Consider the following 26168-nt stretch of genomic DNA (forward strand, 5'->3'; position numbering starts at 1 on the left):
TTTTTACAACATAATGTGAACTAAACTCATAGCCCAAGTGAGAATTCATGATAGCAAAAGCAAATAAAAATAAAATCAAATAAGAAGCAAAGAAAACTAAATCCTAAAACTAGCAAGAACTAACAAAGGCAAATATATTCACAATATTCACATATGTACAATAACCAATAACAAGCGCACATTTGCAACTCCCCGGCAACGGCGCCATTTTGATGAACGGATTTTCGGCAGTTTAGAATTTCACAAATGAAATCTCGTTGCTAGTATAGTTTCTAAACCAATAAAGAATCCTCTCATACAAAAATTTGGTTGTCACAAGTAACAATCCCCTAAAAATAATAACTGAAGTATTCAAACCTCGGGTCGTCTCTCAAAGGAATTGCAGGGAAGTGTTCTTGTTATTAGTTATGAGATGTATATTTTAGGGTTTTGAATAAGAGAACAAGAAAAATAAATTACAAGAATTAAACTAATAGCTAATAAAGCTCTTGGCAAGGAATGAGAATGAGAAGTCCCACTACAAAAAAAAGAGTTTAAAATGACATTTATAATATGACGATTTTAAAAACCTGCCATAATATTTGGATATTGTGGTGTTTTTTGTTGCTTCCGTTAAGTGATTTGTTCTTGGTGGCATTTTAGGTCATTACAGCGGTTCCAACCCGCCGTATCTCCCATATATATAAAAGCCCAATTCCAACCCTAATTTTAGAAACACTGGGTCATTGCTGAAGACGCCTGCGTACACTACTGCTTCCATTGTGTGGCGATCTCCGATCCTATGCGTTCCTTGACGATCTCCTCCGGCGGGATCTCCTCCTCCTCCGACGATCTCCTCCGGTGAGGTCTCCTCTAGCTTTTTGCTGTCCTTCTCTGCCAAAATCCTTAGTGCCTCTCTTTCGTTCTCCCTTTCCTTCCATTGATGGTACTTCTCTCTCTCTCTCTCTCTCTCTCTCTCTCTCTCTCTCTCTCTCTCTCTCTCTCTCTCTTTTTGGATTCGCTTCTCACTCAAAAATTTGTTGTAACTGTTAAAATGTGATGTGAATTTTGATAAGGACAGTGTCTGATGATGGAAACCTAGCGCAGGGGAATAGCTTCATAGATGTGAGTGCTATTTCTTCTTTTTCCAGCTTTGTTTTGTAAATTATAGCTTAAATTATAGCTTAAATCTTTATAGAACTAATTAACTTGAGTTGATAATAATAATTACTGGTCTCTATGTTGTTGAACCATTATAAATTTGGTTTACCCTTATGACAATGTAACATCAGCATTCTAGTGTTTACACTGGTGGTTAATCAGAGGTATGATTTGGAAACTGTTACATTATCCTGCATCTATAGCTTTATAATTATATTCCTGATTAATTTTATTTTACTATGTTAATCTTGCACATATTGGATGTTGTTTCCAACTTCCAATAGATACTTCTTCTTGTTGCAATTGCACCGAAAATGAATTATCAATATGCAGAAGGAGTGTATCTTTTTTTGCACATCATGAAAATTAGTAGAAGCAGCTACTTTTATTTTTAAATTAACTTTGTTATTCAAATTATTCTACTGTGCCATGCTTATTCTCAATCTTGTTTATTTTTTCTTATATTTGCAGCATAAAGATTTTTGTTGCAGTGACTGTGGTGGTACTCCTGAAAAAAATTGGTAGTAAGCGACATTGATAAACTCTCAATATCGAAAGTTCCTCCTAAATCCACAAGGTATGGTTATTATTTTAATTACAGATATAGTACATATTGCTGGTACTATGATTTAGTACTAATGCAGTTATTGGTTCTGTTCTCCCTTGTTCTAGCTGACTGGATTTGTTATTAATCAGAGCCTAGCTGCCTTAATTGAATTTGTGTTCTTGTGGTTTAAAGGGGGCCTACTGGTGTTGTAGTCTTGCTATTTGGTATCCATATAAAAGAAATGAGAAAAATTAAAATAAATAGCATTGCCTATACAATAAACGAGGCCAATTCTAATAAAAAAATATATTTTTGATGAACTAGCAAGTAAAATAGATGTATTTAGTATAGCACAAAGAAGCATTATATCTATCCCCTTAATTATTCCATAACCAACCGATTTGATTATATATGGCTTGTAAACAGAAACAAATATTGTTGAGTAATAATAAAAGTTCATATTTTCATGCTATACTTCATTATTTTATTTTTTAGCAGAACATGCTATGAGTGAGGGTAAAGAAACGAAAAAGCCCAAAGTAATTTGTAGTTCAGTTCTCTACTCTTTGGAAATGAATCCTTTTAATTTTTTTCCAATTGTGTATGATTTTTCATTATACATTTTTTAAGTAAGATTAAGAAAAAATATAAATAGATATTAAATAATAAAATATTATACTTGACAAAATTGAGAGAATCCATTTTCTTTTTGTTTTATGTATCCTGTTACTGCTGTGATAGTTTATATTGAGTTAACGCCACTTTGGTTTTTATGTATATATGCATGAATTACTTTGTTCATTTATGTTTTTAATTATTCAAAATAACAAAATAGTTTTTCTTTCATTGAACAGAAAATATTGTATCCTTGTCTCTTTTTTTAATCAGTAAAAATGGGCATCCAATTTTGTAAATAAAAAAAAAAGAAGATAAAGTTAAATTCTTATTGATAAGTCCTGGAGAAACATAATTTAATTAACAATGTTACAGACTTACAGTACCTAGCTTCCTCCACCCCTTAAAAAATTACACAAAAAAAGGAAAACAGAGGGAAAGAAGGGACAGAAAAATCACTAAATTAGAACAAGATCTGTGTTTCTAGTCTAAGGAGGTAAGCATCATTATCTTTTAAGAAAAGAGTGAATAAGAATAACCATTCCATCATATTCACAAGGTGAAGTTGGCCGTGTGATATTTTTCCTTCTCATGTTCTTTTTTTTTTTCTGGTTGTATATACACCACTTTATGGCACCTCTCTAAAGGGAAGCACTTGATTTTGTATTTATTTATTTAATTTCTTGGTTACATACTTACATTAGACTGTGTTTAGCATTTTTAGTGATTTAACTTTTGTACTTGGTCCTTTAAAGGTCATGTAAAATCGCCAACCCAAGACTACTAGCATTTGGACACATGCTGTTTCTCATGAGTATAAACAAACAAGACTTTTCTTCAAATGGGGTGTGAGCTTTCCATACCAAGTTTAATTGAAAGTCAGAAAGCAAAATAGAGGAACAAGGTTAGATTAAAAAGCTTACATGCTTTTCATTGTTGTCAATTCAAACTGCAAGTTCTAGTTCAGGTTAGTGAGTTTGGTTGTTATACTATTACTACTGCCATGTGTTAAGACCTGAGAGCAAGAGAAAAAAAAAAGCTAAGGGAAAATACCAAGAAGCTCAGCTTCCTTTTCTAGCTGCAAATTCTTGGTGGTTTCCATTGCTTTACTTCTTCCTTTTGCAGCTTCCTTTCTTTAACGCGCTTTAATATATATATATATATATATATATATATATATTCTTGAGTTGCTTATAGTGGTTTGTATTACTTTATCTTGTGGCCACTGTCCACAAGGCATAGATTCTCTGTGTGCGGTTTAGGAGAATGGATGATTGTGCTTTGTTCTGCTTAAATTTAATTTAATTTATTAGGTATATTTATTTATTATACTAAATAAAAAGTTAGGACTCTATATATAATGAATTATATTTTTATAAATGTTGTATTAATTAATTCTTATTGTTCAAATCCTTTAATAATATAATTTGATATTAATCCTAAATTATTAAAAATACAACATTCATATATTCTTAGTTGATTATACATACACGCATGATGTATAGATATTGATTGTACATGCCTTAATTTAGTTATGTTATTATTTTGAGTTGAAAATTTTGGTATATATATATATATATATATATCATTCTAGTTGACCACAGGCATGCTGATTATTTGAAATTTTGAATGTTTAATTTTGATAATTTTAATAAATTTGTTGGTGATAATTTTTCATGTGAAACAGGTTTTAGATCTTCTTCAACTCTTGCTGCTAGCTACTTTACTTTAAAAGCTTCAAGTTTTAATATTTGTTGGGAAAGAAAAAAGAAGGGAAATTATTATTTGAAAGAGGTAATTATAATTTTCTTATATTTTCTTTTAAATACTATTTAAGTAAGTTTTTAATATCTAATTTGCATATAAAAGAATAAATTTCTTGCCTTTAGAATATATATAGATTTTTAATGAATAGATTTTTTAAAATCCCTATTTGTAGTCCCTCTTAATCATGTCAATCGATAAGTCATGGATTGGAAAACCACGAACCACGCATGAGTATAAAGATGGTTTAAACAAGTTTTTGGATTTTGCTTTTGAGCATCGATCTCTCGCGGGTCGTCAGATTAAATGCCCTTGTCCGGTGTGTGGTTTTGGCAAGTGGCAAACAAGAGAGAAAGTTTTTGAACATTTAATAGTCAAGCCATTTCCAGAAAACTACAAAGTTTGGTATTGGCATGGTGAAGAAGTAGTTGGAGTTGGGTCACAAGTTCATCAAACTAGTCATATTGTACAAGATGATTCGACATCTCAGCATCCAATGGTAACAATGCTCAATGACGCATTTGGAGTTGCTGGACCTGACTTGAATGAAGATGGCGATGGAGATGAAGACAACATAGAAGATGGAGATGGAGACAATGCAGAAAATGAAGAGCACAATGGAGAAAATGTAGAATTTTACAAGTTGTTAGAAGATGGCAATGAACAATTGTATGAAGGATGCACAAAGTATTCAAAACTGTCTTTCTTAATTAGTCTGTATCACATAAAGTGCTTATATAGAATAAGCGACAAAGCCATGACCGAAATCCTCAAGTTATTAAAAGATGCTTTTGGAAATGCAAAGATTTCAAATACATTCTCTGAGGCCAAGAAAACCATAAATAAACTAGGGCTTAATTATACCAAGATACCTGCTTGCCCTAATGATTGCATGTTATATTGGGGGGAGGATGAAGATTTGCAAGAATGCAAAAGATGCAAGACATCTAAATGGAGCGATGCTAAAAAGAAGAAACCAGCAAAGATCTTACGATACTTTCCACTAAAACCGAGACTTCAACGATTATTCATGTGTTCTAAGATTGCTCAATCAATGCAATAGCATGCTTCGGCAGAAAAGAAAGATTCAAAGATGAGGCATCCGTGAGATTCTGAAGCTTGGAAAATATTCGATTTACTTCATGATAGGTTTGCCGAAGATCCTCGAAATGTACGTCTTGGTCTTGCAGCCGATGGATTCAACCCCTTTGGAGCTATGCGTACAAACTATAGCGTTTGGCCAGTGGTGCTTATTCCATACAATCGGCCTCCATGGGAGTGCATGAAGCCAACATCACTTATCTTGTCAATGATTATTCCTGGAGAGAAAATGCCGGGGAAAAATATAGATGTATACTTACAACCTCTTATTAAAGAGTTAAAAGAGTTGTGGCATGATGGTGTTCAAATATTAGATAGGTTCAAAAATGAAATGTTTACATTGCGAGCAGCCTTTAGTTAATAGTTTGCTGCCTGCTCGTCTTTTATTTTATATAGAGTTGGTAATAAAAAGCCTTTAGTTATAGTTTGCTGCCTGCTCGTCTTTTATTTTATATAGAGTTGGTAATGAACCAGTGATATGTTGAACGCATGTTATATGTTGAATGCATGTTTGACTCTATTTAATTGTGTCCAAATTTATTTTGCAGAATCTTTGTAAGAGTGATGAGCGGATATTCTATACGTTTTTTGGGGTTAATTTCATATAGTTTTTAGTATGTTTTAGTTAGTTTTTAGTTTATTTTCATTAGTTTTTAGGAAAAATTCATATTTCTGGACTTTACTATGAGTTGTGTGTTTTTCTGTAATTTCAGGTATTTTTCTAGCTGAAATTGAGGGAGCTGAGCAAAAATCTGATTCAGGCTGAAAAAGGACTGCTGATGCTGTTGGATTCTGACCTCCCTGCACTCAAAGTGGATTTTCTGGAGCTACAGAAATCGAAATGGTGCGCTTCCAATTGCATTGGAAAGTAGACATCCAGGGCTTTCCAGCAATATATAATAGTCCATACTTTGCTTAAGGATAGATGACGTAAACTGGCGTTCAACGCCAGTTCTCTGCCCAATTCTGGCGTCCAGCGCCAGAAAAGGATTAAAAGTTGGAGTTCAACGCCAGAAATGGATCCAAACCTGGCGTTGAACACCCAAAATGGCCTTATACACGTGAATTGCTTAAGTCTCAGCCCCAGCACACACCAAGTGGGCCCCAGAAGTGGATCTCTGCATCATCTGTCATAGTCTACTCAATTTCTGTAAACCTAGGCTACTAGTTTAGTATTTAAACAACTTTTAGAGACTTATTTTGTATCTCATGACATTTTAGATCTAAACTTTGTACTCTTTGACGGCATGAGTCTCTAAACTCCATTGTTGGGGTGAGGAGCTCTGCTGTGTCTCGATGAATTAATGCAAGTATTTCTGTTTTCCATTCAAACATGCGTGTTCCTATCTAAGATATCCATTCGCGCCTAACTATGGAGAAGGTGATGATTAGTGACACTCATCACCTTCCTCAATCCATGAACGTGTGTCTGACAATCACCTCCGTTCTACATCAGATTGAATGAATATCTCTTAGATTCCTTAATCAGAATCTCCGTGGTATAAGCTAGATTGATGGCGGCATTCATGAGAATCCGGAAAGTCTAAACCTTGTCTGTGGTATTCCGAGTAGGATTCAGGGATTGAATGACTGTGACGAGCTTCAAACTCGCGAGTGCTGGGCGTAGTGACAGACGCAAAAGGAGGGTGAATCCTATTCCAGCACGATCGGGAACCTCAGATGATTGGCCGTGCTGTGACAGAGCATTTGGATCATTTTCACAAGAGGAGGGGATGTAACCATTGATAACGGTGATGCCCCAACACACAGCTTGCCATAGAAGGACGTGCGTGCGTGAGCCAGAGGACAAAGGAAAGCAGAGGTTCAGAAGACAAAGCATTTCCAAAACTCCAACATATTCTCCATTACTGCATAACAAGTAACATTTAACCCATGCTCTCTTGTTCATTCGCAATTCAACTGATAAATCTAATAGACTTCCTGACTAAGAATTGCAAAATAACCATAGATTGCTTCAAACCAACAATCTCCGTGGGATTCGACCCTTACTCACATAAGGTATTACTTGGACGACCCAGTGCACTTGCTGGTTAGTGGTACGAGTTGTGAAAAGTGTGATTCACAATTCGTGCACCAAGTTTTTTGCGCCGTTGCCGGGGATTGTTCATGTTTGGACAACTAACGGTTTATTTTGTTGCTTAGATTAGGAAAAATTTCTCTTTTTTTAGTTTAGAGTCTCTTATTGTTGTCGTGTTAAAATTTTAGAACCCTTATTTTCCTTTTCTTAAAATCTTTTTCAAAAAAAAAATAAAATAATTTTTCTATTAAATCCTGTGCCAAACTTTAAGTTTGGTGTTTTCTTGTTGATTTTTCTTAAAATTTTTGAAAATTTATTCTGGTTTTCTAAAAATTTTAAGTTTGGTGTTCTTCCTTTGTGTTTTTGTGTTCTTGTGAATCTTCAAAGTGTTCTTGAGTTTTCCTTGTGTCTTGATCTTAAAATTTTTAAGTTTGGTGTTCCTTGGTGTTTTTCCCTCCTAAAAATTTTCGAAAACAAGGAGCATTAGATCTAAAAATTTTAAATCTTGTGCTATCTTATTGTTTTTCTCTCTCTTCTTAAAATTCAAAAATATCTTTTCTCTCTATTTTAAAACATCTTTTCGAAATCTATTTCTAAAATTCAGATTTTTATTTAAAAATTTAAAACCTTTTTCAAAATTCATCATATCCTTTTTAAAATCTCCTAACCACTTTTTCTCTCCTCACTTTTTCGAAAATCTTTCACTCATCTTTATTTATTTTATTTTGATTTATTTTGTTTCTGAAATAAATAAATAAATAAATAAATAAAAATATTTTTTCTATTTTACATCATCTCCCTTTCTCCATCATGGACCTAAGCGGAAATGAACAGTCCAGGAGGACTCTGGGGTCATATTCTAACCCCTCTACTGCTTCATATGGGAGTAGTATCTGCATACCCTCCATTGGAGTCAGTAGCTTTGAGTTGAATCCTTAGCTCATTATCATGGTGCAGCAAAGTTGCCAGTATTCCGGTCTTCCACAGGAAGAACCTACAGAGTTTCTGGCACAGTTTCTACAGATTGCTGACACAGTACATGATAAAGAAATAGATCAGGATGTCTACAAACTATTACTATTTCCATTTGTTGTAAAAGATCAAGCTAAGAGGTGGTTGAATAACCAACCTAAGGCCAGCATAAGGACATGAAAACAGCTAACAGAAAAATTTCTGAATCAATACTTTCCCCCAAAACGGATGACACAGCTAAGGCTGGACATCCAAGGCTTCAAACAAGGAGATAATGAATCTCTTTATGATGCCTGGGAGAGATACAGAGAGATGCTACGAAAATGCCCCTCTGAAATGTTTTCAGAGTGGGTTCAGTTAGACATCTTCTATTATGGGCTTGCAGAAGGAGCTCAGATGTCTTTGGATTACTCAGCTGGTGGATCTATCCACATGAGAAAGACAATTGAAGAAGCTCAAGAGCTCATTGATACAGTTGCCAGGAATCAGCATCTGTACCTAAGCAGTGACCCTTCCATGAAAGAAGAGGTTAAAACAGCAACTGCTGAACTCAGTCCTGTAAAACAAGCTACTGAATTCAATCAGTAATTGGACTTTCTAACAAAGCAGTTAGCCGAATTCAAAGATAGACTACAAGAGACAAGGATGGCTAATATACATATGGACGAACAGTTTAAGCAAACAAAGCAGCAGCTGTCAAGGCAAATAACAGAAGAATGCCAAGCAGTTCAACTAAGAAGTGGGAAAACATTAAATACCCCACCTCAAGGCAGCAAAATGCTAAGAAATGAGCAAACCACCCAAAATTCACCTGAGGACAGTAAGAGCCCAGGGAAAAGTAATTATGGAACTAAAACGCCAGAAATTTGGTGGAAGGCTGGCGCTGAACGCCCAGACCATGCTCAGGACTGGCGTTCAACGCCAGAAGCAAGGCAGGACTGGCGTTCAACGCTAGAAATAGGCAAGGATCTGGCGTTGAACGCCTAAAATGGGCAAGATCTGGCGCTGAACGCCCAAAATGGGCATAGTTCTGGCATTCAGACGCCAGGAACAGACAAGGAGTTGGCATCTAACGTCACTCCAGTCTCTAACTCTGGCACTCAATTGCCAGTGAGGGATCAGACACACAAATGCTGAAAGCAACCCCTCTAAAAAGGCTTCTTCAACCACTTCTGTAGGCAATAAACCTACAGCAACTAAGGTTGAAGAATATAAAGCCAAGATACCTTATCCTCAAAAACTCCGGAAAGAGGAGCAGGATAAGCAATTTGCTCGCTTTGCAGATTATCTCAGGACTCTTGAAATAAAGATTCCATTTGCAGAAGCACTTGAGCAAATACCTTCTTATGCCAAGTTCATGAAAGAGATCTTGAGTCATAAAAAGGATTGGAGAGAAACAGAAAGAGTTCTCCTCACTGAAGAATGCAGTGCAGTCATTCTGAAAAGCTTTCCTGAGAAGCTTAAAGACCCTGGGAGTTTTCTGATACCATGCATATTAGAAGGTCAATGCACCAAGACAGCTTTATGCGGTCTTGGGGCAAGCATCAACCTAATACCTGCGTCCACTATCAGAAAGCTTGGCTTAACTGAAGAAGTTAAACCAACCCGGATATGTCTCCAACTTGCTGATAGCTCCACTAAATACCCATCAGGCGTGATTGAAGACATGATTGTCAGAGTTGGGCCATTCGCCTTTCCCACTGACTTTGTTGTGCTGGAAATGGAGGAGCACAAGAGTGCTACTCTCATTCTAGGAAGACCTTTTCTAGCAACTGGACGATCCCTCATTGACGTCCAACAGGGGGAAATAACCCTGAGAGTCAATGATGATGAGTTTAAGTTGAACGCTGTCAAAGCCATGCAGCATCCTGACACATCAAAAGACTGCATGAAAGTTGATCTTATTGACTCTTTGGTAGAAGAGATCAACATGGCTGAGAGTCTCGAATCAGAGTTGGAAAACATCTTTAAAGATGTTCAGCCTGATTTAGAGGATTCAGAGGACATGAAAGAGCCTCTGAAAATTCTTCTGGAAGAAGAAAAATCTCCTAAACCCGAGCTCAAGCCATTACCACCATCCTTGAAATATGCATTTCTGGGAGAAGGTGACACTTTTCCAGTGATCATAAGCTCTGCCTTAAATTCACAGGAAGAGGAAGCATTTGTTCAAGTGCTAAGGACACACAAGACAGCTCTTGGGTGGTCCATAGGTGACCTTAAGGGCATAAGCCCAGCTAGATGCATGCACAAAATCTTATTGGAGGATAATGCTAAACCAGTGGTTCAACCACAGAGGCGGCTAAATCCAGCCATGAAAGAAGTGGTGCAGAAAGAGGTCACCAAATTACTAGAGGCTGGGATTATTTATCCTATTTCTGATAGTCCCTGGGTGAGCCCTGTCCAAGTCGTCCCAAAAAAGGGAGGCATGACAGTGATTCATAATAAAAAAAATGAACTAGTTCCTACAAGAACAGTTACAGGGTGGCGCATGTGTATTGACTACAGAAGGCTCAATACAGCCACCAGAAAGGATCATTTTCCTTTACCATTCATAGACCAGATGCTAGAAAGACTAGCAGGTCATGATTATTACTGCTTTTTGGACGGTTACTCAGGCTATAACCAGATTGCAGTAGATCCTCAGGATCAAGAGAAAACAGCATTCACATGTCCATCTGGGGTGTTTGCTTATAGAAGGATGCCATTTGGGCTGTGTAATGCGCCTGCAACCTTCCAGAGATGCATGCTCTCTATTTTCTCTGATATGGTGGAAAAATTTCTGAAAGTCTTCATGGATGACTTCTCAGTATATGGAGACTCATTCAGCTCCTTTCTTGATCACCTGAAACTTGTTCTGAAAAGATGCCAAGAAACCAACCTAGTTTTAAACTGGAAAAAATGTCACTTCATGGTGACTGAAGGGATTGTTCTTGGGCATAAAATTTCAAACAAGGGAATAGAGGTGGATCAAGCAAAAATAGAGGTAATTGAAAAATTACCACCACCTGCCAATGTTAAGGCAATCAGAAGCTTTCTGGGGCACGCAGGATTCTATAGGAGGTTTATAAAGGATTTCTCAAAAATCGCAAAACCTCTAAGCAATCTGCTAGCTGCTGACACGCCATTTGTGTTTGACACAGAGTGCCTGCAGGCATTTGAAATGCTGAAAGCTAAGCTGGTCACAGCACCAGTCATTTCTGCACCAGACTAGACATTACCATTTGAGCTAATGTGTGATGCCAGTGATCACGCCATTGGTGCAGTGTTAGGACAGAGGCATGATAAGCTTTTGCACGTCATTTATTACGCCAGTCGCGTTCTAAATGATGCCCAGAAAAATTACACAACCACAGAAAAAGAATTACTTGCAGTGGTTTACGCCATTGACAAGTTCAGATCATACTTAGTAGGATCAAAAGTGATTGTGTATACTGATCACGCTGCTCTTAAATATCTACTCACAAAGCAGGATTCAAAACCCAGGCTCATCAGATGGGTGTTGCTTCTGCAAGAGTTTGATATAGAAATAAGAGACAGAAAAGGGACAGAGAACCAAGTGGCTGATCATCTATCCTGGATAGAGCCAGTAGAAGGGACGCTCATCCCCTCTCTTGAGATCTCTGAGACTTTTCCAGATGAGCATTTATTTGCCATTCAGGAAACACCATGGTTTGCCGATATTGCAAACTATAAAGCTGCAAGGTTCATACCCAAGGAGTACAATAGGATACAAAAGAAAAAATTAATTACTGATGCAAAGTACTACTTGTGGGATGAACCTTATCTCTTTAAGAGATGTGCAGACGGAATAATCCGTAGGTGTGTGCCTAGAGAAGAAGCACAGAGGATCCTGTGGCATTGCCACAGATCTCAATATGGAGGCCATTTCGGAGGTGAGCGAACAGCCACCAAGGTCCTCCAATGTGGCTTCTATTGGCCCACACTCTATAAAGATTCTCGAGAGTTTGTACGTAACTGTGACAGTTGCCAAAGAGCTGGTAATCTGCCTCATGGTTACGCCATGCCTCAAAAAGGAATCTTGGAAATTGAGTTGTTTGACGTATGGGGAATTGACTTCATGGGACCTTTCCCACCATCATACTCAAACACTTATATTCTGGTAGCAGTTGACTATGTATCAAAATGGGTTGAGGCCATTGCCACACCCACCAATGATACTAAAATAGTGCTGAAGTTCCTCCAGAAACATATCTTTAGCAGGTTTGGTGTCTCTAGAGTACTCATCAGTGATGGGGGCACTCACTTCTGCAATAAACAGCTTTACTCTGCCATGGTTCGGTATGGGATTCGCCACAAGGTGGCTACTCCATATCATCCACAAACTAATGGGCAAGCTGAAGTCTCTAACAGAGAATTAAAGAGAATCCTGGAACGGACAGTAAGTACCCGTAGAAAGGATTGGGCACGGAGCTTGGATGATGCTCTGTGGGCTTACAGAACGGCATTCAAGACCCCTATAGGGACCTCTCCATACCAACTCGTGTATGGTAAGGCATGTCACCTGCCCGTGGAACTAGAACATAAGGCCTACTGGGCAACCAGATTCCTAAACTTTGATGCCAAATTAGCAGGAGAAAAACGATTGCTCCAGCTAAATGAGCTAGAGGAATTCATATTTACAGCTTTCGAAAATGCCAAGCTTTATAAAGAGAAATAAAAAAAGTGGCATGACAGAAATCTGTCATCTAGAATCTTTGAACCAGGACAGAAGGTTCTGTTGTTTAACTCTAGACTCAGGCTATTCCCCGGGAAACTGAAATCCCGGTGGAGAGGACCATACGTGATTACAAGTGTATCACCATATGGTTATGTGGAGCTTCAAGATATTGATTCTGATAAGAAGTTCATTGTCAATGGGCAGAGAATCAAGCACTATCTTGAAGGCAACATTGAGCAAGAGTGCTCAAGGCTGAAGCTAGATTAAAAGCTCAGCAAGGTCCAGCTAAAGACAATAAAGAAGCGCTTGCTGGGAGGCAACCCAGCCATGGGGCAACAATCCTCTAAGCATTTTGTCCTATTTTTATTTTTATTTGTTTATATACAGTTCACTGACACTAAGGTGAGGAATCATTTGTATAAATCCACAGAGTTACAGAAGGACTCGGCACACAAAACAGAGAAAAAGAGCTCACTGGCAAGAAAACGCCAGTAAAAGTGTATTTTGGGCGTTCAACGCCCAAAATGGGCATCCACTGGGCGTTGAACGCCAGTAATGGTAGCAATCTGGGCGTTCAACGCCAGAAATGGGCACCCACTGGGCGTTGAACGCCAGTAATGGCAGCAGCTGGGCGTTGAACGCCCAGGAGAGCAGCAATTGGGCGTTGAACGCCCAAAACAGGCAGTGTTTGGGCGTTCAAACGCCAGGATGGCAGGGAGAAGACAAAACTCATTTTTCTTCAAATTTTTTCATTCTAAATCTTGGTTTTCATACTTTAATACATGATTTCTTATATAAACATGTTAAGAACCCTGATTTCTAAAATCCCTAATTTCTAAAAACCCTACCTTAAAAATATCAAATGTATTTTAATCCATAAGCACCAGGCCTCTTTGCAAATTCAATCCAACTCTTTTCAAAAATTTTTTTTTTACAAATCTATCTTTTTAACTCATCAATATCTTTTTCAAAACCTCCACTTTATCTTTTTCAAAATCTAAATCTATCTTTTTCAAAAATCTTTCATATCCTCTCAATTTTAAACTATATCTTCTCTTATCATATCTTCTATCTTATCTTTTCCAAATAAATCTTTTTATCATATCTTTATCTCTTTTTTTCGAAAACCCACCCTCCCTCCCTATAAATTTGAGTTCGGCCTCCCTCCCCTCCCATCAACAATTGCACCTAGCTCTCATTCTATCCCTCACCTTTCTTTTCTTTTGCTTGAGGACAAGCAAACCTCTAAGTTTGGTGTGTTTATCCGCGATCACTAAGATCATGGCTCCCAAAGGAAAACAACCCACTCCAAGAGGCAAGAAAGAGAGCGTTCCAAAATCACTTTGGAATCAAGGGAAGTTCTTATCTAAAGAACATTCAGACCATTATAACAAAATAATGGGTCTGAGATCAGTGATCCCGGAAGTTAGATTCGATCTGAAAGAAGATGAATATCCGGAGATCCAGGAACAAATTCGAATCAGGAACTGGGAAGTCCTAGCTAATCCTAAAACGAAAGTGGGAAGGAATATGGTCCAAGAGTTCTATGCTAATATGTGGCAGACTGACAAGCAAAAACTATCTAGAACTGCTTTCTATGAATATCGGACCATGGTCAGAGGAAAGATTGTTCATACCATCCCTGACAAGATCAGAGAGATCTTAAAGCTACCTCAACTGAAAGACGATCCAGACTCCTTCAACAGGAGAATGATGAGAACAGACAAGGGCCTGGATAAGATTCTAGAGGACATATGTATCCCTGGAGCCAGGTGGACCACCAACACAAAGGGTGTCCCAAATCAACTCAAGAGAGAGGATCTCAAACCAGTCGCCAGAGGATGGCTGGACTTCATTGGGCATTCTCTGTTGCCTACTAGCAACCGTTCTGAAGTCATAGTTAAAAGAGCAGTGATGATCCATTGCATCATGATGGGAAAGGAAGTGGAGGTTCATCAGCTGATCTCAGCTGAATTCTACAAAATTGCTAACAAAAATTCTAAAGAGGCCAGGTTGGCTTATCTAAGCGTGATTTCTCTGCTCTGCAAGGACGCCGGAGTAAGAATGGGAATAACTGAGTATATCTCAGTTGAGAAACCAATCACCAAAGCATCAATGAAAAAACAACAAGCGCAGGAGGATCCCACCAAGAAGAAAACACAGGAATTTCTCCCAGAAATCCCTCAATCTGAATACTGGGAGTATCTTGAGACGTCTGTCACCAAGATACGGGAAGCTATGGAGCAAATAATAAAAGAACAGAAGGAACACAGTCAAATGCTGACCTATATGTTTAAAGAACAAGAGGAGCAAGGGCATGACTTAAGGGAATTGAAGCGCCAGAAGTTTTCTCTTGAAGAATCAAGCACCCCACGGATCAGAGGAACACCCATTTCCCAGAACAAAGGTTGTTAAATTCCAATCTCTGCTTTAACTCTGTGATAGTGTCGTTATAAAAGTTCACCTTAGGAGTCATATAGTAGTAATTAGTATCTATTTTGATTTTATCTCCAATTAAGCCATAGTTTGTTTTTCTCATCATCAGCAAACATGAATAAAATAGTAGATCTTTTGAATAAGAGGCAATAAAATTTCGAGTTTTAATAAGAGAAATTCTCATTAGTTACATGTGGTGGCAATACTTTCTGTCTTCTGAATGAATGCTTGAACAATGCATATGTCTTTTGAATTTGTTGTTTAAGACTGTTAAATATGTTGGCTCTTGAAAGAATGGTGAACATGAGACATGTTATTGATAATCTGAAAAATCATAAAAATGATTCTTGAAGCAAGAAAAAGCAGCCAAAAAAAAAAAGCAGAAAAAGCCAATAGCCCTTAAAATCAAAAGGCAAGGGTAATAAAAAGGATCCCAAGGCTTTGAGCATCAGTGGATAGGAGGGCCTAAGGGAATAAAATCCTGGCCTAAGCGGCTAAATCAAGCTGTCCCTAACCATGTGCTTGTGGCGTGAAGGTGTCAAGTGAAAACTTGAGACTGAGCGGTTAAAGTCAAGGTCCAAATCAGAAAGAAAAGTGTGCTTAAGAACTCTGGACACCTCTAATTGGGGATTTTAGCAAAGCTGAGTCACAATCCAAAGGGTTCACCCAATTATGTGTCTGTGGCATTTATGTATCCGGTGGAAATACTGGAAAACAAAGTGCTTAGGGCCACGGCCAAGACTCATGAAATAGCTGTGTTCAAGAATCATCATACTAAAATAGGAGAATCAATAACACTATCTAAATTCTAAGTTCTTATAGATGCCAATCACTCTGAGCTTCAATGGATAAAGTGAGATGCCAAAACTGTTCGGAAGCAAAAAGCTACTAGTCCCGCTCATCTAATTAGAATCTGAGCTTCACTCAAAAACTCTGAGATATTCTTGCTTCTCAACCTATTAGTCTTCTATTTTATTTTTCTAGTTGCTTGAGGACAAGCAACAGTTTAAGTTTGGTGTTGTGATGAGCGGATATTCTATACGCTTTTTGGGGTTAATTTCATATAGTTTTTAGTATGTTTTAGTTAGTTTTTAGTTTATTTTCATTAGTTTTTAGGAAAAATTCATATTTCTGGACTTTACTATGAGTTGTGTGTTTTTCTGTAATTTCAGGTATTTTTCTGGCTGAAATTGAGGGAGCTGAGCAAAAATCTGATTCAGGCTGAAAAAGGACTGCTGATGCTGTTGGATTCTGACCTCCCTGCACTCAAAGTGGATTTTCTGGAGCTACAGAACTCGAAATGGCGCGCTTCCAATTGCATTGGAAAGTAGACATCCAGGGCTTTCCAGCAATATATAATAGTCCATACTTTGCTCAAGGATAGACGACGTAAACTGGCATTCAACGCCAGTTCTCTGCCCAATTCTGGCGTCCAACGCCAGAAAAGGATTAAAAGTTGGAGTTCAACGCCAGAAATGGATCCAAACCTGGCGTTGAACGCCCAAAATGGCCTTATACACGTGAATTGCTTAAGTCTCAGCCCCAGCACACACCAAGTGGGCCCCAGAAGTGGATCTCTGCATCATCTGTCATAGTCTACTCAATTTCTGTAAACCTAGGCTACTAGTTTAGTATTTAAACAACTTTTAGAGACTTATTTTGTATCTCATGATATTTTAGATCTAAACTTTGTACTCTTTGATGGCATGAGTCTCTAAACTCCATTGTTGGGGGTGAGGAGCTCTGCTATGTCTCGATGAATTAATGCAAGTATTTCTGTTTTCCATTCAAACATGCGTGTTCCTATCTAAGATATCCATTCGCGCCTAACTATGGAGAAGGTGATGATCAGTGACACTCATCACCTTCCTCAATCCATGAACGTGTGTCTGACAATCACCTCCGTTCTACATCAGATTGAATGAATATCTCTTAGATTCCTTAATCAGAATCTCCGTGGTATAAGCTAGATTGATGGCGGCATTCATGAGAATCCGGAAAGTCTAAATCTCGTCTGTGGTATTCCGAGTAGGATTCAGGGATTAAATGACTGTGACGAGCTTCAAACTCGCGAGTGCTGGGCGTAGTGACAGACGCAAAAGGAGGGTGAATCCTATTCCAGCACGATCGGGAACCTCAGATGATTAGCCGTGCTGTGACAGAGCATTTGGATCATTTTCACAAGAAGAGGGGATGTAACCATTGACAACAGTGATGCTCTAACACACAGCTTGCCATAGAAGGACGTGCGTGCGTGAACCAGAGGACAAAGGAAAGCAGAGGTTCAGAAAACAAAGCATCTCCAAAACTCCAACATATTCTCCATTACTGCATAACAAGTAACCTTTAACCCATGCTCTCTTGTTCATTCGCAATTCAACTGATAAATCTAATAGACTTCCTGACTAAGAATTGCAAAATAACCATAGATTGCTTCAAACCAACAATCTCCGTGGGATTCGACCCTTACTCACGTAAGGTATTACTTGGACGACCCAGTGCACTTGCTGGTTAGTGGTACGAGTTGTGAAAAGTGTGATTCACAATTCGTGCACCAAAGAGGAATCAAGAAATTCGTCAAAAACAAATAATTCCTCATACTTCAGGTGCTAAATCAATTGCAAGAAGAAGGGCTGAATTGGTAATCATTTATATGGTTTTGTTTGAATTGGATGAGAACTGCTATCTTCAGCTTATGTTTAGTTTGCTGCCATTATTTCTTAATTTTATGTTTAGTTTGGCTGAGAATTGTTGCTGTTAGTTACTTAATTTTATGTATACTTTTTATTGAATGATATATTTCTTGATTGAGTCTTTCTACTTTTCTTGAATTTTAGACGGAAGAGACGGGAAAAGAAGTTAGTAGGGTTCAAATGTGGGACATCACTCACAAGAAAATAGATGAAAGTTATGTTAATGAAAAGGCTAAAGAAATAGCGGTAAGACTAAAGTGCAATAAGTAACTTTTTTTATTTCTTTTTCTTTCTTTTTTATAAGATAATATTATGTTTGATTCTTTCTTTTTCTTTTTATATATGTAGGAGAAGATTGAAGCATATAGCAGTCAACAAGCGGTGGAATCAACCGTTAATTCTCCTCTTGATGCTCTTGGAGTAGTTCTTGGGAAAGAGCACCCTGGTCGTGTTCGAGGTTTAGGCATGGGAGCTGTTCCAACAATTGCTTTCAAGAACAACACTACAAGAATTAGTCAGATGAATTTAGGTTCTTCAAATGATGCTGGCACATCATCTACTTGTGGTCCAAATGTGCAAGAAGAGTTGGATACCATTAAAGCGCAATTGCAAGCACTAGTCTCTTATATTGCTTCTAAGGAAGGAGGTAAAATTCCAGTGGAATTGGCTGGAATGTTTCATACTCAACAAATTTCACAGGTACAAATACAATTTATGTTCTTAATACCTTATTCCATGTGTAATATTTGGACTCTTAAGGGAATCTGGGTCAATTTTAAAATTTGACTTTGAAAGCTAGCTTTAACTTTGTTAATTAAAAGCCTACCAACAAAGTGGAAAGATGGGCAGTATTATTCTCTTAATAAATTTTGTTGAGGCTTAAATATTTCTGTTAGTTTTTTTAGATGCCATGAGCCTAGGAATAAAGAAGTCAACAAATCATTTTTTACTTTTGAGAAGAGAAATATAATGTTAACTCCTGTTATTCCTTGTTCTCTCATAAAAGTCTAAAATTGCTACCCTTAGCTTCTTCTCTTTTTTCCATCTTCAACGTTGAATGATGGCATGAAAAGTCAGTATCTTGTGCAGTCTTTCTCCTTTGGACGACAACTAAATTTAGCAAGTAGGTCCTCTTTAATTTGGACCTCACCGGATTTAGTAATTTATATCTTGATCCCATGCACCTTACTGCTTGATATAATATAATGTCTTACATGTCAATATCAAATTAACTTTTTAATTAAACTGCTATATTGCTTCTTAATTAAAAGCCTACCAACAAAAGACTAATACTGCTATATTGCTTCTTAATACCTTATTCCATGTGTAATATTCTTTCAGTTAGCCCCATATTTGTTAAGATTATTGTTGGGTGGAAAGAAATAAAAAACTGTGTTAGTGTATGTGAGTTTTCTTTTTTGATTGAATAATTTCATATTAATAGTTTCAGATTTAGTTTTATATCTTTTTTTATTGTGCTCATAATTATATTTTTGTTGTAGGGATTGGATCAAGAGAGTGAGATTCCATCACCAAGAGAGTTAGGAAGTAGGTCTTCTGGAGCGAGCAACAAAGAAGCATGATCTTGTATGATAAAGATTTTATGTATTAAGTATTATAGATATATGTTAAGACAAATTATTGAAAAATGTTATCTTTAATACTTTGTTTTTGGATTATGATTTTTTATTTTCGGAGACTATGTATGAATTAAAAATCTTGTTATGATGTTTGATTTAAGGTTATGCTTTTTGGTTATTATGAGATTCTAAAAATGTCACTTTAAATACGTAGTTTCAATCTCATTTTAAATGCTATTTTAAACAAAAAGGATGCCATTAAACTATGGTAAAAACGGCGTTTAGAAATGCCATTTTAAACGAAAAGGATGCCATCAAATACAGGTAAAAATGGCGGTTTAAAAATGCCATTTTTAACGAGAAGGATGCCATTAAACCCAGGTAAAAACGGCGGTTAGAAATGCCATTTTAAACGAGAATGATGCCATTAAACCCAGGTAAAAACGGCGGTTAGAAACACCATTTTAAACGAGAAGGATGCCATTAAATCTAGGTAAAAACGGCGGTTAGAAACGCCATTTTAAATGAGAAGGATGCCATTAAATCTTGGTAAAAATGGCGGTTCGTAACCGCCGTTTTAAACAAACAAAACCGCCATTTTATCTGGTTAAAATGGCGGTTAAAACCGCCCTTATTACCGTAAAAAAACCGCCGTATTATAGTATTATCCACTGTTATTACGGCGGTTTTCTGAAAACCGCCGTAATAACCAGAATGGCGCCCAGAATACCGGCGTTTCTTGGAAGCGCCGTTTTCGGTCATAATGGCGGTTATAACCGCCGTAATTCCCATAAAAAACCGCCATTTTAACCTTTTTTTTGTAGTGTCCTATCCTCATTATCATCATCAATTGTGACATCAATTGTCCATTGCTCCCACTTAGTCAACCTCTAACTATGAAGGTAAGTCAAGTGGATAAATAAACATGAATCCTCAAGTCCTAGTCAACTCCCAAGGAAAGACTAGAGTTAGTGGAATTCAAGTCAACTAGCAACTTTCAATTATCAATCAACAAAAGAGTTTGATAACTCAAGAGTCTCTAATTACTCAACCAAAGCCAAGAGGAGAAAAATCTACTCTAACATCCTTCCAAGCATTTAATCAAACACTTGAAATGCATAAAAGAAAAGCAAGATAAAATTGCAAGAATTATAAATCTACAACTACTAATTGCAAGGAAATTAAAAGCAACAACTCAAATCAACAATAAAGGAACATGAAACATGAATTGCATTAAAAAGAAAATAGGAGAAACAAGAGTGCATCAACATAAAATTAAAGAATTACAAGAATGAAATACAAAACTAGAAAGAGAAAAAGTAGAGGAACAAGAATTGACAAAGGAAAAGAAAATCAAAGCATGAAATTAACCTAGATCTAAGAAATTCTAATCTAACCTAATCCTAATTCTAGAGAGAAGAGAGAGTTTCTCTCTCTAGAAACTACCTCTAACTAAACTAGAAACTAAAAGTGTCTAAAGATGCCAAAAGATGTGAACCCCTTCAATCCTTGGTCCTTTTAATCCTTTCCCGCCAGAATTTCACTCAGAATTGGGCCTGGAAACCCTCCAAAATCGCTGGGCACGATTTCACTAAAGAAGTCACGTGCGAGCATCGACGCGTACGTGTGGGTCATGCGTACGCGTCGCTTGGCAATTTACGTTCCATGCATACACATCATGTACGCGTACGCGTCACCTGGCGACTTCCATCTTCCACGCGTGCGCGTGGGGTGAATTTCTCCCAATCCTTGATTTTCCATGATTTCTCCACTTTGTATGCATTTCTCTCCATTCTTTTGATTCATTCCTGATGCCAGGGCATTTTGGCTAGTTTCACTGACCTTTTCTTTACTGTTTTTAGGATAGTTTCATGCATTTTCTTAGGAAATAAGCTAGTTTTGGGTAGATATTCACTTACACCTTGATTCAAGCATACATTGTGTATTTTACATGATTTCATGAGGATTTTGCATGAGTTTAGTGACAAATTGTATTCTGCATTACCCATGACTTGGACTAGAACTTTGATGCACTCTATTGCCTAATTTCAGGACCAAAGGAAGCAAGGAATGGGAGGTAACTTGCAAAGTTAATGAGAAAAGTGACTGCCAATGACGCTCTCGAAGCCATCATTACCCACGTTAAGAGTCACGTTAACTAAGTTAACGTAAACTCTAATGTGAAGAAGGGAATTTGAGCTAACATTAGTGACACTTAACATTATCACTAACTTTGGCCAATGCTCACAAGTGGCCACGTTAGAGTCCACGTTAACTTAGTTAACGTGGCCTCTAACGTTAAAAGGGGGAAAGGAAGCAAATGTTAGTGACATTCAACATTGTCACTAATGTTGGCCTAAGTGCACAATGCCACGTTAACTTGGTTAACGTGGAAGCTAACGTGAAGAGGCAAGAATGGTCGACAACGTTAGTGACACCCAACATTGTCACTAACGTTGGAAGCAACCACACAACCCCAAGGAGCCACGTTAACTTCCACGTTAACTTAGTTAACGTGGAGGCTAACGTGAGAGAAGAAGGTGATGGCCAACGTTAGTGACACTCAACATTGTCACTAACGTTGGAAGGAGCCACACAAGCCACTATGAGCCACGTTAACTCCCACGTTAACTTAGTTAACGTGGAAGCTAACGTGGATGAGTGAATGATGAGCCAACGTTAGTGACACTCAACATTGTCACTAACGTTGGGGATGGCTAAGCATGGCCACGTTATAAGCCACGTTAACCTAGTTAACGTGGATTCTAACGTGAGACATGGGGGCACATTGGAACGTTAGTGACAATGTTGAATGTCACTAACGTTCTCGAAGGATGGCAAGCCCACGTTAACTAAGTTAATGTGGGCTCTAACGTAGGAGCAGTGGGGGCTTTTCAACGTTATTGGGAAAGTTAAGTCCCAATAACGTGTGCGAAAGACCTAGAGGCAACGTTGGTGGCAACATGTGTGCCACTAACGTTGAGGTTAACGTGGCTTTTACTTAGGAACGTTAGTGAGAAAGTTGATTGTCACTAACGTTCTCGAACTCATATTTTCACTAAACGTTAACAACCCTAATGTCCTGAGCTAAAATCTCTGCCCACTTCACACTTTCTCTCTGCAAGTAAAGCCAAGCCCAAATAAAGAAGAGAACTGCTTCAAACTCAAGATCCAAAGGCCCAAGACTTGAAGAGCCAACTAGAAGATGAGAAGAGTAGTATATATAGGAGTAGCTTTGAATTATTTTAGGGAGTTGCAGGGAGTTGCTGGGAGTTGGAAAATAGCATAGAACTACTTCCTGTATTTTACTTTCTCTGCTCTTCTAGTTTTCATCATGTATTCTCCATCTTTGTTTTCATTTTCCAGAGCTATGAACAACTAAACCCCTTTCATTGGGTTAGGGAGCTCTGTTGTAATTTGATGGATCAATACTAGTTTTCATTATTCTTCTTCTATCTTTTCTCTTGATTTTACTTGAAAGCTTTCGATCTTCATCCAATTGGGTAGTTATCTTGGAAAAGAAACTATTCATACTTGGATCTCTTCTAAACCTTGGAAGAGGAATGAAGAGATCAAGCTAGAAATGCTTTCTCATGCTGGACCAAATTGGGTTTGGATGGATATGTGACTATAATCCTCTCAATGCTTGATTTGGGAAATGCATGTGGTATAATCAGTGACCATACTTCATCTCTTCTCATGAGCAATTGATCAAGGAATTGGCTATTGATCAAGATTTGAGAGATTGAATTACAAGAAATTGTAATTCAATCACTTAAGATTGCCAAGGAGATCAATGAGTGCATTGATTGAGGAAGAGATGTAAATGAGATTGATTCGGAGAATACAACATCTCCTAAGCCCAATGAACTCCCCATTTCTGATCTTACCCATTCTCTTTAATTTCTGTCATTTACATTTATGAGCAATTCTCCCATTCCCATTTAAGATTCTGCAATTTACTTTCTGCCATTTACTTTCCCGCATTTAACTTTTTGCAATTCTCAACTCAATTTCTGATTCGCTCAACTAGAACATTCCTCTAATTAAAGTTGCTTGATCAATCAATCCTTGTGGGATTTGACCTCACTCTATTGTGAGTTTTTAGTTGACGACAAATTCGGTACACTTGCCGAAGGAAATTTGTTATGAGACAAGTTTTCCGTGCATCAATTCCTAACTTTTTCAACTTGAAATTACTCAACAAACACATCAAGGCATCTAGTGGAATCAAAGGTGAATTAAAATGGGCTAATTAAAGGCCTAAAAAATATGTTTTCACTCTTAAGCATAGATTAGGGAGAATATATAAAACCATGATATTTCAGTGGATAAATGTGGAAAAAAGGTGATAAAATCCCCTAAATTCAGCATAGAATGCACCACCAAATAGCGGTGCATCAGTCGTGCATAAGTATTTACAACACAAGAAGGTTTTAGATTAAACAAGCTTAGGAAATGAAAAGAAATGTAAGTTGCCCCTAGGAAGGGTTAAAGTTAAAAACAATGATATTGAGAGACAAAAAGAAGAAAGAAGAATGAGAAAAAAGAAATGAAATAAAAGTTGAGAATTAATGATGTTAATCAATCAAGAATAATAAAATGTATGAACAATAAGTAAAGTTGAGAATGATGAGATGAGATATGAATTGGTTTCGAGAATGAAACTGATAATTATGAGAAATGACTGAATAACTTGAGTTTGGGGCGTTGTCCCCATATCAGCCGGGATTTTTCCCGTGGTTGTTATTGAGCTTGGAGTATTTTTTTTCCCATGTCAGCTTGGGGTGTTGTCTCTTCTCCCCATGTCAGCTTGGGATTCGTCCCATGGATATTATTGAGCTTGGGGGCGTTCTCCTCCCCATGTCAGCTTAAGAATTCTCCCCATGGTGTATTTTCTGAGCTTGAGAACATGTCGGGATGGCTATGTAACCGACAGTTGATATCAATAGCCATAGGACAGGCATGCATCATGTGCACATTGTTTGAATTGCTTGTTTGTGAACTATTTCGGAATGCCTACGTGATTATAACATGCTATCTGTTGTACTTGTTATTTGTATTACTTGTAAGTTACTTGTGCTTGCCTTGTTTGCTTATTTGTCTGTGTAAACTAATTGGTGATGGAGGAGCAGAGGAAGGGTGGACCGGTTTGGAGTTAATGTTAGGTTTAAACTATGTAAGGTTAGAATTCATTAGGCCACCTACCCTTTTTTATGGCTTCCGCTTAGAAATTAAGCTTTGCAATTGTATGACAAAGTTCTAGGATTGCCTCTAGCATTCCCAGGACCTTATTTATTATACGCGTAGCACCTTTACCATGCTGAGAACCTCCAGTTTTTACCCCATACTGTGTTACTATTTTCAGATGCAGGTCGAGAGGCTCCTCGTTAGGCGTCTGGATCTCTGAAGCGGAGCGGTTCCTGGGTTTTTGGTGTTTATCAGCTTATGTATATAAGTACTTAGCTTTCTCTCTAAGAAACTTGATTATTTTGTTCCTCATAGAGGTTGAGGGAGAGATAGGATCCTATTTTGTATTTTGTGTATTTTGGGACACCTGTATATATATTTAGTGAGACTTTACAGTACGCAAATTTGAGTTAGGATTCTCACCATGTAAGCCGACAAAAGAATTAGGCGGATCTAAGAAGAAGACTTCTCAAGTTGGAAGAAAAGAGGATATCTATCTCTAAAGATTACCTCAACGAACTGGAATCGGATGAGCAATCAAAAACTTAGAAGTTAAACCCCGTTATGTTGGCCCATTCCAATTTTTGGAGAGTTTGGTGGTCAGGGGCGTGCCAAGTAGCCTTCTTCCGTACCTTTCAAACCTATTCGACGTACTCCATATTTCATAACTTCTGAAACACGCTTCTAAAATAAATTCATGTCTTACAACCTAAACAAGTTTAAATGAAAGGAGATGGATGTTTCGAGTAACGGGATCAGCTTCAAGAAATTCTGAATATGCCGAAGGACTACCCACACCACTTTTCAGATAACTGAATCTGAATTTTGAGGGCAAAATTCCTAATTAGGTGGGTAGGATGTAAACCCTGTAAAATTAGCGAATAATTGTCAATAAATTAAATTTTAATGAAATAAATTGGAAAAGTAAATTTTATAGCAAAATAAGATAGAGCAAATTAAAATAAGAATTTTGACACTAATTTCAAAGAATTTGGCCCAAGATTGGGCCAAACGGACCAAACCGAGTGGACCGGCCCCATATTAGGCCCAAGGCCCAACCCAACTCAGCCCAATTAAGCAAAACAGCACCCTCCTCCCTTGTGACACTCATTTTCACGCTGAAACTCAGCATGATGGGGGAAGGAACTCTCTCACAAACATAAACCTAGGTTGATCTTCAAACAAAGATAACGTTTGATCCGGAGCTCCGATTGACGAACCGTTTGCGACTACACGTTCATCACGACGAGCTCTACAAAACCCATGGAACAATTTGGTATGTAACTCACTATTTTCTTCTCAGCTAGCTACCCCAATTTTCAAAAATTCATGAACAATTATGTTGAAAATTGTTCAATTTTGGTGTTCTAGGTTCAATTTAGCTTGCGGAGCTTATTGAGTTTGAGTTGCTACG

The 26168-nt window shown here is 37.6% G+C and overlaps 1 protein-coding gene across 13 annotated transcripts; it reads left to right on the forward strand.

The window, feature by feature from the left end:
• Nucleotides 1–574: 574 nt before the first annotated feature.
• Nucleotides 575–19742, forward strand: LOC112738216 (uncharacterized). 13 transcript variants are annotated; one of them, XM_072211850.1, is made up of 9 exons: nucleotides 575–925; nucleotides 1061–1104; nucleotides 1612–1717; nucleotides 3058–3206; nucleotides 3990–4096; nucleotides 5881–6011; nucleotides 18129–18230; nucleotides 18333–18683; nucleotides 19487–19742. In XM_072211850.1, exons 6-9 carry the CDS (start codon nucleotides 6009–6011, stop codon nucleotides 19565–19567), a joined length of 537 nt encoding a protein of 178 aa, XP_072067951.1. In that variant the 5' UTR covers nucleotides 575–925; nucleotides 1061–1104; nucleotides 1612–1717; nucleotides 3058–3206; nucleotides 3990–4096; nucleotides 5881–6008; the 3' UTR covers nucleotides 19568–19742. The 13 variants fall into 13 exon arrangements, 8 of the variants coding, with proteins under 8 accessions (XP_072067951.1, XP_029147419.1, XP_072067953.1 ...); XM_072211852.1 differs by having other exon boundaries at nucleotides 591–925; nucleotides 1056–1104; XM_029291586.2 differs by lacking the exon at nucleotides 5881–6011.
• The last annotated feature ends 6426 nt before the right edge of the window (nucleotides 19743–26168 follow it).

The sequence above is a fragment of the Arachis hypogaea genome, chromosome 13, assembly GCF_003086295.3.
Source record: "Arachis hypogaea cultivar Tifrunner chromosome 13, arahy.Tifrunner.gnm2.J5K5, whole genome shotgun sequence".
NCBI classification, from domain to species: domain Eukaryota; kingdom Viridiplantae; phylum Streptophyta; class Magnoliopsida; order Fabales; family Fabaceae; genus Arachis; species Arachis hypogaea.